The following is an 18,441-nucleotide window of genomic DNA, read 5'->3' as shown; positions in this document are numbered from 1 at the left end:
TTATTCTGACCCCACGTTGCTATTTTCTTCTTTCCCTTTAAACCATCCCTTTATATTCCTCTCCCCATACAAAATTGTTTTGCTTCTATTACTTTCTATAGTCCCTGTTAGACCCCTCTCTATCCTTCCCATATTCTTATCCTTACCTATTTCCTTTTTGAGTTTAATATCTATGTGCATGTGTACAATTTCATTAAATATCCTTTTATGTAATTCTGATGAAAATGAGATTCACAGATGTTAAATCCCCCACCTCTTCCTCTATGCTTATGAATACTTCATCATGCACCTAGATTATACAGTAGTGATTTTCTTACCTTTTTCCTTTCTTTCCAATAAAGTCTCTCACGTTTATTTTTGTTTTCTCTTAAGATCATTAAAACACTTTAAGATCATTAAAGCAATGGTAAAGAGAGGGCCAAAGAATTTGGGAAAACTCAAGAATCCTGGATTCCTTTTCTACTTTATGGTTAAGTCCCTTAACGTATGAGTGCCCCAGGCAAGGATGAATAGAAGTTAATGACTATTTGTAGATCTGCGTTATTGGAAGTAATTTCCACGCAGGATGTTCTCCTACACTTATAAAATTGCAGTTCCACATCCTTTCTCCCCATTAAAAAAAAAAAAAAAAAAAAAAAAAAAAAGACTTTTAATCCAGCAGTTGCGTCTATCTCAATTCCATTGCTTTGTAAGGCGGCACCTCTGGGGATTACTGATAAGCCCTCCAAAGAACTGATCTCACGAAGCAGAAAAAGGACTTTGACAATCATTGGAGTGAAATTTAATTTCCTATATGAAAGAGATTTGTGCTGCAAACTCCACCCTCTGCATAAAGCTCCGCCCCCTTCCCGAAGGACGCACCCACTCCCCGTCAGCCTGTCACTCTCCACATCTCCATTCCTTCGGCCAGGCCCTTAGGATTCCCGGGACAAACCCTAGAAAGTCTCCCCACTTGGGACGGACGGGTCCCGGCCCAGGCTCGGCCGCGCAGTGACATCATCTCGGCACTTGCGCAACAGCCCCGCCTTAGGGGCGGAGGGCGGGGGAGGGGGGGGACCTCAGGCCGAATCCCCCTCCGTAATAACAAGCGACGCGCTCCGCGGCCACGGCTCAGTGGCTCCTCCGGCTAGTGCTGGCGGCGCCGAGGCTGCAGGAGCGACCGCCGCGGAGGCTGCCATGGAGGTCGTAGCGGCGCCAGGCGCTCAGCAGCAGGGAGGCCGCGATAGCCGGCGGAGTTAGTCGATGAGGAGCCGGCGGAGGCGGCGGGGGCGGCGGCGGCCAGGGCTCTCCATGCGCAAGCGGCGGCGGCGGCGGCGGGGGCGGCACCGGCGGTTTCTGCTCCCCGAGGAGGTAGGCGGAAGCGTCCCGTGGTGGGGAGTTCCCCCCTTGCACACCTGGCTCTTCCTTCGTAGGGCGCCCCCTCCCACTTACTGCCAAGGCTGGATAAGCCTTCTGGGTCCGTCTCTTCTCTTTCCGAACTAAGCGGGGGGCGGAGGCAGGGGTGGGGGAGGAAGAGACGGCGCCTCTGCCCGGCCCCTCTATTCTCGCGCCCTCCTCTTCGCCACAAGTCCCCCCCACCCCGCGGCTTGGCTAGCTGGGCAGTCCTTGGGCGGGGACACTGATTCCGAGCCCCGGATGGACTTGGGGTGGGGAGGGTGGATGGGCATGGGGGGGCGGGGAGGAGGTAGATGGTGTCCTCCTGGCTGCTCTGCAATAATTCCCAAAGCCAGAAGCCATTTCTGGGGAGAAGACACGCCCTGCTCCGGGGTGCGGCGCCGCTGCAAGGGCTGGGACTCAGGGTTTGGGAATTGGGAGCAACAGGAGGCCTGGCGGAGTCCTCCGTTCATCGGGCACTTTATGCCTTTGGGTAGGAACTGTGTCTCTTTGGGGGTGACGGACTGGAAGTGAACCGTGATTTAACTCAGTAGGGAGCCTAAGGGGAAAGGGCTTTGAGGAAGGGGCGCTTAGCCGGCCCGATGTCATCCTTTCTCGGGCTGCCACCTAAATGCCTGTAAGCCCGAGAACGCCCCGAATCACCCTCTTTGCATGCACCTTGTTTTTACCGGCTTTGTTATACTTTCTTGGTAGCAAGTTAAGTGAAGCTTAAATGCTAAAATTGGATTAATGACCCGATTTGGTAGCATTCCTTCCTTTAAATTTTTCTCCTTTTGGAGACAAACTAGAAGAGTTTTGCCTTCCTTCATATACACAAAGGATACATGTTTAACTTGGCGAGAACAGTATTGTTTTATCGTTCGATGGTTTTGTTCACGAGGCTGTAATTGATTAGCTGATGCTGCCCATCGGAAGGAGATTACAAAAGTCAGAGGTTAAGCTTGCTTTCCTTCTACAGTATTAAGGAATGTGAGGTTAGTCGTTTTAAGTACACATTCTAAACTCTTTTTTCCTCCCATATTCTAAATTCTTGAAAATGTATTACAAAAGCTGTAAGATAGAAGTTACTCTCAAAATATATGGACACTTGAATTTTTAAAAAGTTGTTGCTAAGTAATAGTTGGACTAAGTTTGGGTCATAGCAGACTCTAGACTTGCCACACCCACTTATTCTTAAGTGATTGGATGGTGTTTGACTAATATAAATGCTGACTGACTGAAAGAAGCATATGCTTTACAATTTAAGTATATAGGCTTGAATATTTTAAAAGATCTGAAATGTTATGCTCCAAGTCAAATACTGTACTGAATTGTCCTTAGTGGTCAGTTGTCTAATAGTGTTAAACCTATTCATATTTACTAAAACAATAAAAGGACTAATATCTGCAGAGCACGTGTTATAGATTCTAACTACTGGTAGTTTACAATTTGTGAAAACTAACAAAATATGTGATTGCTTATTTTGAGGTCGTGCTTTATCATTCATATATTTGCAGGGATTAAGATTCGAGTTTGAGTTGAAAAGATGTTAGTTGCTAACTAGTCCTACCCATAGCTAAAAGTGAATCTTCTCTACACTTTACTCTAGTGGCTGTCTTGTATAAAAACCTCCCAGGAAAAGGAATATACCTGCCACTGCAGCCCATTCCCTTTGGGTTATAGGTGTTTTTCATCGAACCAATACTGTCTCTTTGCATCATCTACTTACTGCTCTTAGTTCTGCCTTCTGTCTCAAGCAAAATAAATGTAATTCCTTCTTCCTTTGACTGCCTTAAAATAGTCCCTCACTAACTTGCTCTCTAGCTCTATCCTCTCATAGAGTCCATTATTGATTTTTCTGTGTGGGTATTATGCCTTAGAAACTACAAATAAGAACTTGCTTTTAGTTATCTAGACTTGAATGTGATAGAGAAAATGTTTAAAAATGCAGATTAAATTTAAGTGTCCTGGGAGCTGATTGTTAAGCTCCCAGTGGGGAGGCTATATGTTCTTAGTTCCTTCAAGTAATCCTGCCTTCAAAGCAGGTCACTTTTCTGTTTCTGCTTCACCTCATCTTCTCAGTCTTTTCAGTGGTCAGTATCCTAAACTGTTGGCTAGAACTAAGTAAGCATGACAAAGTGGTTAACTTGCAAATCAGGAAAAACCTGGGTTCAAGTCAAACTTAGAATTCCCCTGGGACTATATATTGCCTTAGAAACCATAAAATAGCATTATGTTGTATCTTAATTTATTTTGTCAAAAATTTCCCAATTTCATTTTTATCTGGTTCCTGTGCACTAGAGTTGGGGATTTTTGCTTCCTTGAGTTTGATACTTCGGATGATATTTTGATCTAGCAGTTTAGTAATCCTGGTGAAAAAGGAAATAAGATTAATGCAGCTTGGATAGGGAACTGAGGGGACTGAATCTGTTATCTTATTGTGAATAGGGCTCTCCCAGTGAGGAACTCTCCTATGAGGCAGATCACCTTCTCTTCTGTGAGCACAGAAGGATTAATATTCAGGTTCACACAGCTCTAGGTGTGGGGACTTGAACATAGGTCCTTTCTAACTGAGGTTAGCTCTCTCTCTCTACCAAGCTATGGTGTTACCTTTAAAAAAGTATATTTTATTGATTTGTTTTGTCACAATAATTTTTTAATGGAGAAAAACATCAACTTTTCATCTCCTTCATATTGGACTGTGCCTTGTAACAGAAAAACAGTTAAGCAAAAATACCCCCATAGAGTGACATTTAACTACTTTAGGAGATTAACTTACTACCTTTCTGCCATGACCATTTCTTCTGTGTTATTATCATTGGTTTCTCTTTGGCCTAAAAGTTGGGTTTCCTTTTAGTAATCCCCTCATTTACTACGTTTAGTAGTACTCTCATTATAGTCTCTATATGGTTCTTTTGCTATTTCACTCTGCATTAGTTTATACAGATTTTTACAGCTTTCTATGAATTCCTGATTTATTTCTTAGTGCATAATATTCCATTAACCATGTACTATAGTTTTTTTGTTTGTTTGTTTTCCCCAACTATTCCATATATATATATATATATATATATATATATATATATATAGGCACTCACCTTGGTTCATTTTCCTTGGTATTACAAAAAGTGCTACTGTGAAAAATCTTGGTTTCTACAAAATCTTTATTTTTGTCTTTTATTTCCTCAGGTTATGTGCTTAATAATGGAATCACCTGTTCAAAGGGTATGGATAATTTAATCACTTTTTTGCACAATTCCAAATTGATTTCCTGAAAGATTGAACTAATTCACTGCTTGCTATGTATTAGTGAGCCTGTGTCTTACATGGACAATTTTTGTTGTTTGTCAGCATGGCTGATTTTACACAACGTGAGATGAATCCGCAGAATTGTTTTAATCTGAATTTCTGTTGGTATTAATGATTTGGAGCATGTGTTCAAACATTTGCAAAATATTTTTCTATATCCTTTGAATTCTTATCTATTGGGGAATGATTCTCAGTGTTAAATATTCATGTCTGGACCTCTGTGCCAAAGTAGAATGGTTAATCACTTTTTTCCAGTTCCTAATAATATATTTTTTTTTCCTGTAAAAAACATTTTTACCATTTGTATTTTAAAATTTTGAGATTTTCTCCTGCCCCCTTCTCCTTACTGAAATGGCAAGTAATTTGATAGTTTTATATATATGCAGTCATACAAAATATAATACTATATTAGCCATCTGGTGAAAGAAAACAGACAAAAATAGTTTTAAAAACACTATCCTTCAATCTGCATTTAGACTTTATCAGTTATTTCACTAGAGGTGGGTGGATAGAATTTTTAATCATAAGTCCTTTGAGATTGTCTTGGATCTTTGTGTTGCTGAGAATAGTCAAGTCCTTAACAGTCGATGATTGTATAGTATTTCTGTTACTGTATTCTCACTTCACTAATCATTTCTTAAAAGGACAAAACAAATATAGCTAATAGGGAGTGAATTTGAGAGAAGTACAAGTCAACTAGCCCACATCTCCATTATATTTTTGTTGTTCAGTCATATCTGATTCTCTGTGACCCTATTTGGAATTTTCTTCTCAAAAATGCTGGAATGATTTGCCCTTTCCTTTTCCAGCTCATAGTGAAGGAAACTGAGGCAAACAGGGTTAAGTGAATTGCCCAGGATCTTAAGACTAGTAAATATCTGAGGTCAAATTAGAAGTGAGGAATAATCTTCCTGACTCCTGGCCCAGCACTCACTACTTTATGGCACCACCTAGATGCCCTACAGCTTAATAATGAATTTCCAGGGGCTTGGTAGAAAAGTCATTTGGAGAAATCCCAGAGTAGTTGGGAGGTGTCAAAGCTGGACTCTCTTCAAGGGAAGTTTTGGAACTCCCAGCCCCACCCTCCAATCCAAGAGGCCCTAGGGGAATGATGTGTGACTAGATATTCTCTACCATTCTTACTCATTTTGGTTTTTAGATTTCTTCAAACAAGTCTATCTTTTAAAATATAATAAAACCAGGGGCAGCTAGGTAGAGCAGTGGATGGAGCATCAGCCATAAAGTCAAAAGGACCTGAGTTCAGATCTGGTCTCTCCTAGCTATGTGACCCTGGGCAAGTCACAACCCCAATTGCCTCAGTCAAAACAACAACAGCATGTTAAAACCGAAAGAGTCTAGAGAAAAAAAAGTTTTTGCATAAAGGTTGATAAGAAAGAAAAGTAAGGAAATTCATCCTGAGGGTACGTGAGGTTAGAAACTAAGGATAAATAAAAATATAAAATAAATAAAATTAAAATAAATTTAAAAATAAAAAAATAGAAAAATCTATAAGATTTTTATAGCAGACTACCACCAATTGCAGAAGATCTACAAACATTTGAATTCTGACATCACAGTCCTTGCTATGCTAAAGCTAACATCTAGTAAGTTCTTTATTTTAGCAAAATAGTTAAAACGCATTAAGTGCTTAAATTTAAATAGATATGCATTGTTTTATTGAAATAAAGTTGGGAAAAATAGCTCTGCTAGATCATCTCTACTCATGAAGGACTCTATTCTAGTGCTAACAATTTAAAGGAAGAATTGAGCATGGCTTCCTGCTCTTATTACCTATATAATTCTGGGCTGGCCACTCTGCCTTCCTTGGGTTGCACATCTATAAATTGGAGTAACTCCTGACTCCCAGGGTAGTTGGGAGGATAAAAATCTCTCTGAATAAGAGTTTTAATTAGTGTTATCTACTAATACACTAATATAATACTAGTATAATTAGTATTATACTCCTTAATAGAAGTAAAGTAGGTGCTGTTAATCCCCATTTTACAAATAAGAAAACTGAGACTGAAAGAAGTTCAGTGGTTTTAGGAAGGATTGTAATTTGAGTTTTCCTGACTCAAATTCCAGTTCTCTATCCATCATATCAAGCTATTTAATCTTAGTTTTATATTTACGGGTTTGATGGAAAGGGTATAGAGGATACACTATTGTTCATTGTTTGCAGATTATTAAAAAAAAATACCACTTTTACATATTCTCTTTCAATAAGGTATCTTGCACACATAATCAACAAACCTTGATTAAATACTCTATATATGTCAGGCACAAGTGTTAGGCACAGGGGATACAAATGTTAGTAAAGACAGTGTTTATCCTCAAGACAAAGACTGCATATAAAAGGAAAGCTGAAAAGTAGGAAAGATGTGCTAATGACTAAGTCTTGAGCTTTGAGCATTAGTGGTCTGGGCTTCTTCCAAATGGAAAAACTCACCAGGAGAAGGACCTACTAAGAACGAAATTATGTATGATAAAAATTATGACATAGGTACTTTGAAAAGCTTTAATAACATAATTAACTTTGACATTGCTTATTAAAATAAAAACAGGGAGACATGCTTATCAGAGGCATTTACCACTATCATGAAGGATGACATTCAGATAGTAGTTCTAGCTACTCAATGTTCCTGGTTGATTTTGTATTGATTGCAATTGCATTAAGCCTCTGAACATTTTGTAACCATCCAAGTGAGAGCCATAGTAAGTCACTCAAAAGTCAAGCCTTAATTATTAGACATGTAGTAGCCAGGTGACCCTGGGCAAGTCACTTTACCCTTGTTTGCTTCAGATTCCTTATGTGTAAAATGGTGAAGAAAATGGCAAAGCACTCCCATGTCTTTGCCAAGATAACCCTGAATGGGCCACAAAGAGCTGGAAATGACTGAACAACAATAACAACAAATATTTTGTAACAACAAATATTATCTGTGTTTCCACACATAATACACACATAGGAACAAATGGCAAACCTCTTTCAGTATTTTTGCCAAGAAAACGCCAAATCGGGTTTCAGAGAGTTGGGACACATTTGAAACAACTGAACAAGACAAGGAAATGTCTTAAGGGAACCTAGAAAGACCTCTGGCAGAAGATAGGACTTTAGCTGAGATTTGGAAGTCTTTTGGACTCCACCATTATGTTTTCATGCAGAGTATCATCATTTTCTCTCTTCCCTTTTCTGTGTGTGTGTGTGTGTGTGTGTGTGTGTGTGTGTGTGTTTTCCCTCATTAGATTGTCAGCTTCTTGAACGCAGGGACTGTCTTTTTCACATTCCCACCACAGTGCCTGGCATATGGTGAGTGCTCAATAAAGTGTTAAGGATGGGTACAAATGGGTTGTAATTTGCACCAGGAGAGTACCCACAACAAAAAAATCACATATCTATATAAAACTTGAAGATACACATGATGCTACACAGCTGCACTTTCCACCGGGCTTTTAAATGTCTTGTTTGTTTTTTAAATAAAGGTCTGTCTTTTAGAACCTTTCCATATAGGAGTTCTGTATCATCAAATCAAATTTGCACCTCTACTATTAGGGAGAAGGAAACTTAGGAGAGGGAACTCTTAGGAGAGGAAATTGTCAAATCCGGTAGAGTTGCCTAGATCTTTGAGAAGGTAAACGGCTTGAGGAGGGGCACATAAGCCTGCATGAGTCAGATGCAAAATGTGAATCCAGGTTTTACTAGTTCAGAAGGCAGCTCCCTTAACCGCTTGCCATGCTGTCTTTATTTACATTAGGATTTCATCTTTCTTATTAGCTGTACTTTTTAAATTGGTATGTAAATATTTGACTGCTAATTTTTGTTTGTTATTTTTTGTTCCTTCCTTGGATTTTATCTTGAACTGCTGGCTACTTTAGTTTCTGGACTATAACTCTAAGAGCATTGGATTTTGAATCAGAGGATACCTGACTTTAAATTTTTATTCTCCAGATGGGGAAGCAGAGTTGCTATATGATAAGACAAGTAAATCTCTATGGGCCTGGTTCCTCAACTGTGAAATGAGGGTTGAACTAGAAGAATTGTGGTCCTTTACATCTTTATATCTAATGATTGCACTAAATAAATGCATATTGATTGATATAATATACAGAGGTGGTTTTTACCATCCACATTTCAAATTTGCAAAACTCCAGGCAAGTACCTTCTTTTCAGTGCTTGTTAGGACATTTCAACTTTGGCCAGGAGTCTTTAATTCCTTTGTTTTAAGCTATGGCTCAGAAATCCAAATTCTCTTTTTAGATGCCAATCTTTTAATTATCTCTTCCCTATTCTTACTTCCTACTTCCATATGTAGTTCAATTGGCAGATTCTTATTAAATATTTACCATGTGCCAGGCACTGTGCTAGGTGCTGGGAATCCAAAACCAAAAGTGAAACAGTCTATTCTGTAGGGGGGGAATGTACATATGTAACTCTGCAAAGTAAATGTAAGGTTAATATTAGTAAGAAGACAGTGTCTTGAGGGTTGAGGAAGGGACTCAAGCAAAAGGTAGTATTTAATCTGTCCCTTGAAGGAAACTAAGGTTTTTAAGAGCCAGAGGAGAGAAGGCAATACACTCCAGGCTTAGAGCATAGTCAGTGCAAAGGTATTGATGTGGGTAAAGTCTTTAAAAATTGTATAAAATAATCACTGAAACTATGTTCCCTTTGATCTGCAAAGAAAGATAGATTCAGGTTCTCCCAGGCTCTAGAGAATCTTGAAAGAAGGCACATCCTCCTGACAGAGATAAGCAGTATCGTTCAAGGGCAACTCACCCCTCCTCCTCCATTGATCTTTTGGGGATCGTATCCTCATTTAGGAAACTTTTCAAAAAGCCTTCAAAGTGATTTTCATTCATTTGGGAGATCTGGACCTGATATTGATAAGTATCTAGGCCTGGGGACATTGGCTTTCTTTTCAACTTGAAACCTGAGCCTCAGATTTCCTATTAAAGGGCAATTTTAATCTCATTTCTTTGCAAAATGTCCAAAGCGGGACTCTGCCTTGTCAAGGAACCTCTCCTTGGCATAGCTGCCTGCCAGGACCCCTTCCCGTTGTGAAGAGACCCTCTTCTCAGCAGAAAAACTTTTGTTATCTGCCACTGAGGAAGTCAGTCTCCTAGCAAAGCTGAGTTCTGCAGTGCCAATAAAACTTCCTTTTTCCACTTTGGCTTCGGGAATACTTTCATGTTGAATTTGCGCCGATGAGAAGGGGATTCACACCAGTATATTGTGGGATGAGGAGTATGTGGGTTATGAGGAACAGTGAGGATGGCTGTATTGGCTGACCAAAAGTGTATGAAGAGGGGGATACTAGTTAATAAGGTTGGAAAGATAGGTTGGAACCAGTTTGTGAAGGACTAAAAATCAAACAGATGATTTGTATTTGATCCCAAAAGCAATAGAAATTAAATGACAAGGGAGTGATATTATTAGGCTTGTGCTTTAGGAGAATCACTTTAGCAGCTGAAAAGAGGATGGCTTGGAGAGGGGAAAGGCTTGAAGCAGTTAAAGCTTGTAGGAAGCTTTGGGCAGTAGTACAAGTGAGCTTATGAAGTTAAGCAGGCTGCTTTTTGTTGTCTTCCCATTGCCACTGTAGAAGTCAGTCAGACAATACAAGCCAACACACTAAACTACCTCACAGTGTCCCAAGCTATATCCCTTGCTCTCCCCTCTGTTCTCCTGAGAGTTGGTTCTTAGCATCAATTTTCTTTACCATCAGCCTCCTAGAATCATGACTGGTCAGGGCATTGATCAGGGAGTCCTGCAGTCTTTGAATGCTTTTTCTTTACATTATTGCTTCCATGGTAATTATGTCCATTTTTCTCCTTGTTTTGTTTATTTCACGTTGTATTCCTATAAATCTCAGGTTTCTCTAAGTGCTTAATATTTGTCATTTCTTATGGTGGCAACAGTCTTCCATTATATTCATGTATCACTTTGTTTAGCTTGTCCCTGATTGATGCAGTTTCTAGTTATTCATATCTTCCAAAAATGCTTCTGTGAACACTTGTTGTATATAGAGGACTTTTCCTTTTGACTGAAAATTTGTTTCCCTTTACAGCTTGGGGGAAGTAGACTAATGAAGTTCAAGAGATTGTTATTCAAGTTTTCTCAATCAGATTTTCATTAGATATGGAATTCCTGTTTTAAGAAGTATAGATTCTTGAATCCTCTGGCACAAGCATAAATTCTCCCCCCCTCCCCCAGGGAATTGGGATTAAGTGACTTGCCCAGGGTCTCACCCCCTAGGATGTGTTAAGTTTCTGAGGCCACATTTGAACTTGGGTCCTCCTGTCTTTAGGGCTGGTGCTCTATCCACTGCACCACCTAGCTGCCCCAAGCATAAATTCTTTAAATGCAAAATATTTTCCAGAGCTATATGAAAATTATTTTTAAATATTCACTGCTATTAATTACAGTTATTGAGTGATGAAAAAAATTCCTCACATTGTTTTCTAAAGTTGAATGGAATATAATTTTAATTACAATGGGATCCCATTATAACAAAATTTTTAACATAATACAGGTGAAATATTCTTCAAAACACTATCTTTTCTCCTATTGGAGGTGCTGTTGTAAATATTTTTGTAGATTAGGCCGAGTCTATAGATGGATTTCAATTTATCAGTCCCTTAAGTAAATATGGCCAAAGAGATTGAATAGATGATAACAGAAATGAGTCATTTGACTTGTTTTATATTTTAAAAATCTAATAGAACTCTTAGTTGATTCCAAATCTAGCCAATATCTTTAGATGGTTTTATATTTAGAATCATAAGAGTTCTAAAATTCAAATTTATTGCTGTATTATAAGTTTGGTTTTTACATTTTAGGATGAAGACATTGTTTGAAGAAATCAAAGCATCAATTAAAAATAACTATAACCAAGATCGTTCATTTTGGAGGCCTGTCCTTCCCTGGGGAGGGGTTTTTACCATCAAAGCTGGCCGCAAAGCAGTGTCCTGTACACCACTCTATGTTGAAATAAATCTGAAAAATACCTGCACTATAGATGGATTTTTGATGTTACTATATGTCATTCTTCATGAAAATGAAAATTTCCCCAGGGAACTCTCTCTTCACTTAGGCAGAGAGTTCGTAGACTGTTTTCTTTACTTAATGGACTCATACAGTTTTACAACTGTAAAACTACTCTGGATTTGGGACAAGATGGAAAAACAGCAATACAAATCTGAAGTTCACAAAGCTTCATTAATAATTGATTTGTTTGGCAATGAACATGATAATTTTACAAAGAATCTGGAAAACCTCATGTCGACCATTCAAGAGAGTTATTGTTCAAACTGGAGATGTCCAACTCGAGTGCAGGAAGATCAGCAGCGAACAATTAACATAAAGTAAGTAGCTGAAAATAGTAGTAGAGAAAGTTCCTGGATCCAGATGAATATAGAGGCAAAGGGCAGAACTACAAGATAGAAATGGAAAGAGGGGGACAAGCTGAGAGAGGAAGAGACCTCTCTATGGACCAGGAAAGAAAACCATGACTATAAGAAAACAAAGATGAACAAAGCTACCTTATGTGTATATATACATATATGCCAGCATTTAATAAGTCTTTATTGACTGACACCAGAAAGGGAACTTGGATCCCATTCCAGAAAATAGCATAATATTTTATTTACAAATGGAAAAATGAAATCATATTCCATAATTTTGAGAAATTACATTCTAGATGCATTTTCCCGTCTTTGGGACAGTTCTAGTTTTTAAGGTAGGAAATTTTTTTATAAATACGGCATGAATTATAAGTTGCCCTGGAAACAGGCATGCTTTGATTAAAGATTTCTTAATTTGAGTGGGAATAAAATATTTTTATTTATTCATCCACACATATTGTTTTAGTTTGCATATAAAGAAATTCAACTGATTTTATTTTCTCCTTGTGAACCTTCTAAAAAACTGAGATGATATTCTTTGTCCAAAAAGTTAAATATATCCTTTCTCTAGAATGTTTTTCTTTGAACTGTTAAAATGTTTTCTTCTTTTGTAAACAAGTTCTTCATACAGTTTATTACTGTCCATTAAAATTTGTATTTTTAGTGTACATTAGTGACTACAATTATTGTATAAAACATCTTAGATATGTAAGAGAAAATTCCAATATCTCCTATTTGCATGATGCTTTTAATTTTCTTTTTCTTTTTTTAAAAAAATTTTTATTAAAGCTTTTTATTTTCAAAACATACATGGATAATTTTTCAACATTGAATCTTTTAAAACTGTTGTTTTTTCCCCAACATTTTCCCCCCTTCCCTCCACCCCCTCCCCTAGATGGCAAGTAATCCAATATATGTTAAATATGTGCAATTCTTCTATACATATTTCTACAATTATTGTGCTGGTGCTTTTAAATTTTAAAGCACATCATTATCCATCTCATTTTGTCTGTATGACTCTCCTAAATGTATAGACAAGTTAAGTTATCTATATTACCATGGCTATAGTGGAAGAAAGTCTGCTGAGTCTTAATCACCTGTTGTAAACATTAGAGTAGACCAGATTGCTGCTTTGGAATATTTTTTAAAATTGATTTTAAAGTTCCTTTAACAACAACATTTTAGTGTCAAGAATACTGTTTTGAGGTATTAATGTTCTGGAAAAGTTAGAGAAATGTTAAAGGCATTATCCTATTCAAATTACTAGAGTATTATCTTAAAATGCAATAGGAACTTCTTTATACTTCTAAATACAAAATTATACATATTTCATAATTGTTCCAGTCCTCCCCAAGAAATACCCCATGGAAACTTGATTCGATTGGCTGTGGATGAATTATTTTGTTCCAAGATAGAACTATGTGAAGAGCAAGGGTGAGTATTTTGTTAACTGTTTAAAGGCAATCTGTTATAAATCTGCTATATGCTGTTTATAGAAAAACATATGTAAATACTTGGATTTTATTATGTTCTATTATTACATATATTGTTGTTCTGTTGTTTTAGATGCGGATGTATATAATTATAATTCCATTTTTCTCCATTAATGAGTAGATACCTTGGTTAAGCAAAACCCAACCAATCAAGGAGGACCCCCAGTTAACTGGATATTTTTTCTGCTCTCCCAGATTTAGGAAAAAAGAGGTAAATGACAAAAAGAGAAAAAGAAAAGATTTAATAAAAAATAATAATTTATAGGTGCTATCCTAGAACCAGTACATTCATTAGTCTAGACTCCTACATTTCAGAATAACCTTAAGAAGGTGCGAGGTTTCATTTGTCATCAAAAAAGGGTTAAAATATATTTGGTATACTATCTTTACTTGGTCAGGAAAATAAACTTTTATATTTTAGACAAATTTTTAATTACAAACTGTGAAACAAAAAATTTTATGGTTCATTTAAATTAATCATAAAATGTAAGTTATGTCATGTCCAAAGCATTTTAGTTAATATTTTACTTTTGTGTCTCTTTGTAATTTTCTAATTAGTATGCAGTAAAAACTTTATAAAGTCAGCAACTTCTGAGGGAAAACAGTTTTTCATATATTAATAGATACAATATTTGTAAAATTAAGCAAATAAGAGAATTCATTCAGGCTATGGGAAACTTTTAGAAGGTCATTTTACCTCTTTATATACTCAAACCAGTCCAGTAAGAAGAAAATGTATTTCCAAATTCTAAAACCTTAATAATCAACTTGTGGCAGGATTTTTGTTTTTATCTGTGTATCTGAGCACAATGCCTGGAATATACTGTGTGCTTAAATAAATTCTCATTGATTCTTGCTAAACAAACAAAAATTATAAAATAGTTATGTTTCCATGGGCTTCATCTTTAATAAATGCCATTTATTTGGTGTTTCAAAGTACATATGGGACATTATTTGGCCTTCACACAGATTAATACTACAAGTATTATCACTCTTTTACAGATGAGAAACTGAGGCTTGAAAGGTTTAAGTGATTAGTTCAGGGTAACAGTGCTTCTAAGAATAAGAGGCAGAGTTTTAATCCAAGTCCTGGCTGACAGCAACAAGCATTTTTTCCACTCTCTCATGCTGTCTTGTTATTAGTTACTCTAGGGACTTCAATATTTAGTAGAAACTTTTGAGGGGAAAAAAAAGAAATGTTAGATATGAGTAAATAGATCTATTCCAGTACATAAAGTTAAAGATTTTGAAAAATTAAAATTACAACAAAATAAATCCTTACTTTTTATTTTAGCTGTGGTGGGCTAAGAGAATTTTCCCAGCGAGTTTTCTGCCATGGAGCACCACCTTTTGTTGTCTTAAATATGCAGCACTGGAAATCTGAAGATCTGGCATATGTACCATATTACTTGGATTTATCTGATCACAAGTAGGTACTATTTTTTGTTTTATAAAACAATTGAAAATGGAATTTCAGTTCAATTTTTCCTATTTATTCATGATTTTAAATAGGCCTAAAGAAGGGATTGTGATTGAAGAGTCATTGCTGAATTCCCTTTTTATTCAAAATGAGTTTTTAGATTACTACAAGTAAGTGTAGTTTTATTTTTTTTCCAGCTCAGTGATATACTAGGTACTTACTTAACAAAGAGATTAATATCTATTAGTTATAGAATGTTATAGGATTAAAACTTAGATAAACAAATTGAGAAATCCAGAATTCTTTTAAGACTTTGGTTTACAAAGTTTTCTATGATTCATTATGATTTGTTAAAATCTTTTATTGTTGTGGTTAATACCTCAACATACATATCATAAATTACATCTTGTCATTCCCTATGATTTTTGTCCATATCTTTCTGCACATCTTCCTTGTAGGACATACCCATTGAGTTCTAGATATTTTTGTTTGATTTTTTTAACATTTTGATGATACTTATATCTTATTCTTTCTACAAATGTTGACTACATTAATATATATGTTAAAAATGCATTTTAGAAATTTTTAAGTTTTGGCCACATCACACCACACACTTCATAAATTAGAAAGATAGAGCATTCTTTTCTGGGATTCAGACAATCAAAACATAGTTTTCTGATAATTAGGCTATATGTTTAAAGTTGAATGATTTATCTTTTTAATTAAAAAGGTTATTAAAATAATTTTAAACATACTTACTTTTAAATTTATTTTAATTTTCAGGTATTTGTTGGAAGGTGCCACGTTATTTAACAAAGAGGAACATCATTATTCTGCAGCTTTCCAGATTGATGGATATTGGATGCACTATGATGGCCTCAGAAATGTGAATTTAATTTTGTTAAATAAACCACCAGAGTTTCTCCTCTTGTCATCGTTGGTTTATATTCGAGCAACAGAAAAATAAATATAGACTGATGCTAAATTAAATTGTGTTCCCTCCTGCCCCTCCCCTCCAAATTAAGGGCTCTTATTTACTGTTTACTTGGTATCCAAGAAAATTGTTGAACTATAGTAGTTTCAGAGCTGTATTATCCCATGTTAAGCCCCAGGTAAATGTTTTATATATAGAAAAAACTATGCAAAATGTTTGTAATTCTTTTTATATTTCCTGATTTATTTTTATACAAGCATATTTAATGTTGAAATAAAAATTTCTTGTAGACTGAATTTTGTATTCATATGTACATCAGATCTGTTAAAATTAATGTATCTTTATGCCCCCAAAATTGCATTTATAGTTAGATTTTTTTTTTCTTAGAGATTCAAATAAAAATTCTTCAATTCTGAATCAACAATTGGGATAAGCCAGTTTAGAACACTTTGAGAGTATAAAATTGAGCTGAGTTGGGAAATGTGTATTTGCATTTCTGCTTCACCTCATTTCACCCACAACCCAGAGTGCATTATGGATTCAGCTAGGTTTCATTTGAATATGTATATGTAATTGTCAGTGTCTTTTAACTATTTTTATCCATTTTTTCTGACCTAAAAATATCAAATTTTTAAACATTTTATAAATATGTGTGTGTACCTGTGATTCTTATGCATGGGCTTTGAATTCTTTTTGTTAAATACTGCTGAGAGAATTTTGAACCAGCTTCTCAAGTATTACAGTCCTTGCTAACTAATTTTAAGTATTAATTCCCAGGGAAGTATTATTAATAATTATATAAGCATTGCAAAAATGTCTTGTTTCAAAATTAAATATAAATAGAAGCTATAAGAGTGATAAATGTGCTCTATTAGATATTAAAGTAGACAAATTTATTTCTCATACTAGTGTAAATGTAAGCAGTGTGCTTTATTTTGTTGAAATGACTAAAAGGAAAACTTGAAATTAGAATTTTTGTTTTTGTTATTTGTCCCAAATCTGAATATTAATAATCAGAAACAAAAATATATATACTTTGGACGTATAAGTGTCCTTGCTTGGTGAACTAATAGGTTTAACAGTTTGGATTTTGAATATCTCACTCCCAAATTTACATTTATCAGAATATTATGTTCATTAAAGACCTTAAGAACCTTCTCATCTTTTATTATTAATTCATTTGAGAAGAGGAATATTTTCTAGGAACCATAAAAGATACAATTGGCTTAACGTTCATTTCAGCAAACTTTTTAGAAATAAATTTTACTCCTAATACTATACAGTTTACTTCCTTACTGTAATATTTTTTATTAAAAGAATTCTCAAAATGCCATTGTGGTCAGATTGGTACTTCAGAACGCAGCTAAGTTGGGGGGAACAACCCCAAAATGAAGTATTTAGACAAAAGATAAAACTGGGGTTGAGCAATCACTTTTACCAAAAAAAGAAAACGAAAAAAAGTATGATTCCTTATTGTATTTTAAAAAAGAATTTGATATCTAGTCAAACTTTACTGAACAAACCAAGGTACATTTGGTACTGCTCTGGGTTAAAAAGATCAAAAGTAATAGTTCACATTTATATAGTGCTGTAATGGTAGGGTAAAGAAATTATATTCCCTAAAAGAGAGAAGGATACAGATAATACATAAATTGAGTCTACTAAAATTATGCTTAAAATAGAGATTTTACTCAATACTTTGCACCTTATTTAAAATAAATATTTGATGCTAGTTGTTACAAAATGGTGACTTGCCTACCTCACAGGGTTGTTGTGAGGATGAAGATAATGTTTGTAAACCTTAACCATCCTGAAAGGTGCTAATAAAAAAAAAAAAAAAAAAAAAAAAACAAACTGATTTTCTCTTTCATGTATGAGTATGACTCTGTTTATTTCCTACTTTTTTATCATCTCTCGTTAAACAATAGCTGTGTATTGGGGGCTGAATTTAATATAAAATAATGTAATATAAATAAAAAAAAATTTTCCCAAATAAATTGCAAAAGGATGAAAATTATAAAATGCTTAAATTGGCTAATAACAAGTAAACAAGCATTTCTTAAGCATTTACTATACAATGTGCACTAGAATTACAGAATCAAAAAGTAATCCTTGCCCTCAAGCATAGAGATGACATTTTCTGTCCATCTATCCCTCTCACATTTTAAAAAATATTTTAATATTAATATTTTTTCCATTTTACATGTAAATTTTTTAAACATTCATTTTTTTAAAAAATTCTTTTTCATTCTTTGAGAAGGCAAACAATTTCATATAAACTAACAAGTTGTCATGTAAAAACATTTTCCTTTTAGCCATATTGTGAAAAAAAACAAACCAAAATAAAAAGTTAAAAAACACTACTTAAAGTAACATTCAAATTTTATCAGTTCTTTCTCTAGAGGTAGATATTTTTCATCATAGGGTCTTTGGAATTATCTTGGATTATTGTATTGCTGAGAATAAATCATTCACAGTTGATCATCCTACAGTATTGCTATTACTGTGTACAA

At 35.5% G+C, this 18,441-nt stretch overlaps 1 protein-coding gene across 3 annotated transcripts; it reads left to right on the top strand.

The window, feature by feature from the left end:
- The first annotated feature begins 900 nt into the window (after positions 1-900).
- Positions 901-17,782, top strand: DORIP1 (dopamine receptor interacting protein 1). 3 transcript variants are annotated; one of them, XM_074290188.1, is made up of 5 exons: positions 901-1,350; positions 11,518-12,042; positions 13,426-13,515; positions 14,869-15,003; positions 15,778-17,782. In XM_074290188.1, exons 2-5 carry the CDS (start codon positions 11,519-11,521, stop codon positions 15,959-15,961), a joined length of 933 nt encoding a protein of 310 aa, XP_074146289.1. In that variant the 5' UTR covers positions 901-1,350; position 11,518; the 3' UTR covers positions 15,962-17,782. The 3 variants fall into 3 exon arrangements, with proteins under 3 accessions (XP_074146289.1, XP_074146287.1, XP_074146290.1); XM_074290186.1 differs by lacking the exon at positions 901-1,350 and adding an exon at positions 1,717-1,867; XM_074290189.1 differs by lacking the exon at positions 901-1,350 and adding an exon at positions 4,567-4,599.
- Positions 17,783-18,441: the final 659 nt, after the last annotated feature.

The sequence above is a fragment of the Sminthopsis crassicaudata genome, chromosome 2 (genome assembly GCF_048593235.1).
Source record: "Sminthopsis crassicaudata isolate SCR6 chromosome 2, ASM4859323v1, whole genome shotgun sequence".
Classification (NCBI taxonomy): Eukaryota; Metazoa; Chordata; class Mammalia; order Dasyuromorphia; family Dasyuridae; genus Sminthopsis; species Sminthopsis crassicaudata.
Note: the sequence above shows the minus strand (reverse complement) of the source record. Positions and strands in the feature narration are given on the sequence as shown.

What these genes read in the sequence shown, in the direction of transcription:
- DORIP1 (XM_074290188.1), top strand. Translation starts at nt 11,519, where the DNA reads ATGAAGACATTGTTTGAAGAAATCAAAGCATCAATTAAAAATAACTAT. An exon ending in CAGCGAACAATTAACATAAA is followed by an intron (nt 12,043 to 13,425) that starts GTAAGTAGCTGA and finishes TAATTGTTCCAG; the next exon opens with TCCTCCCCAAGAAATACCCC. An exon ending in GAACTATGTGAAGAGCAAGG is followed by an intron (nt 13,516 to 14,868) that starts GTGAGTATTTTG and finishes TTTTTATTTTAG; the next exon opens with CTGTGGTGGGCTAAGAGAAT.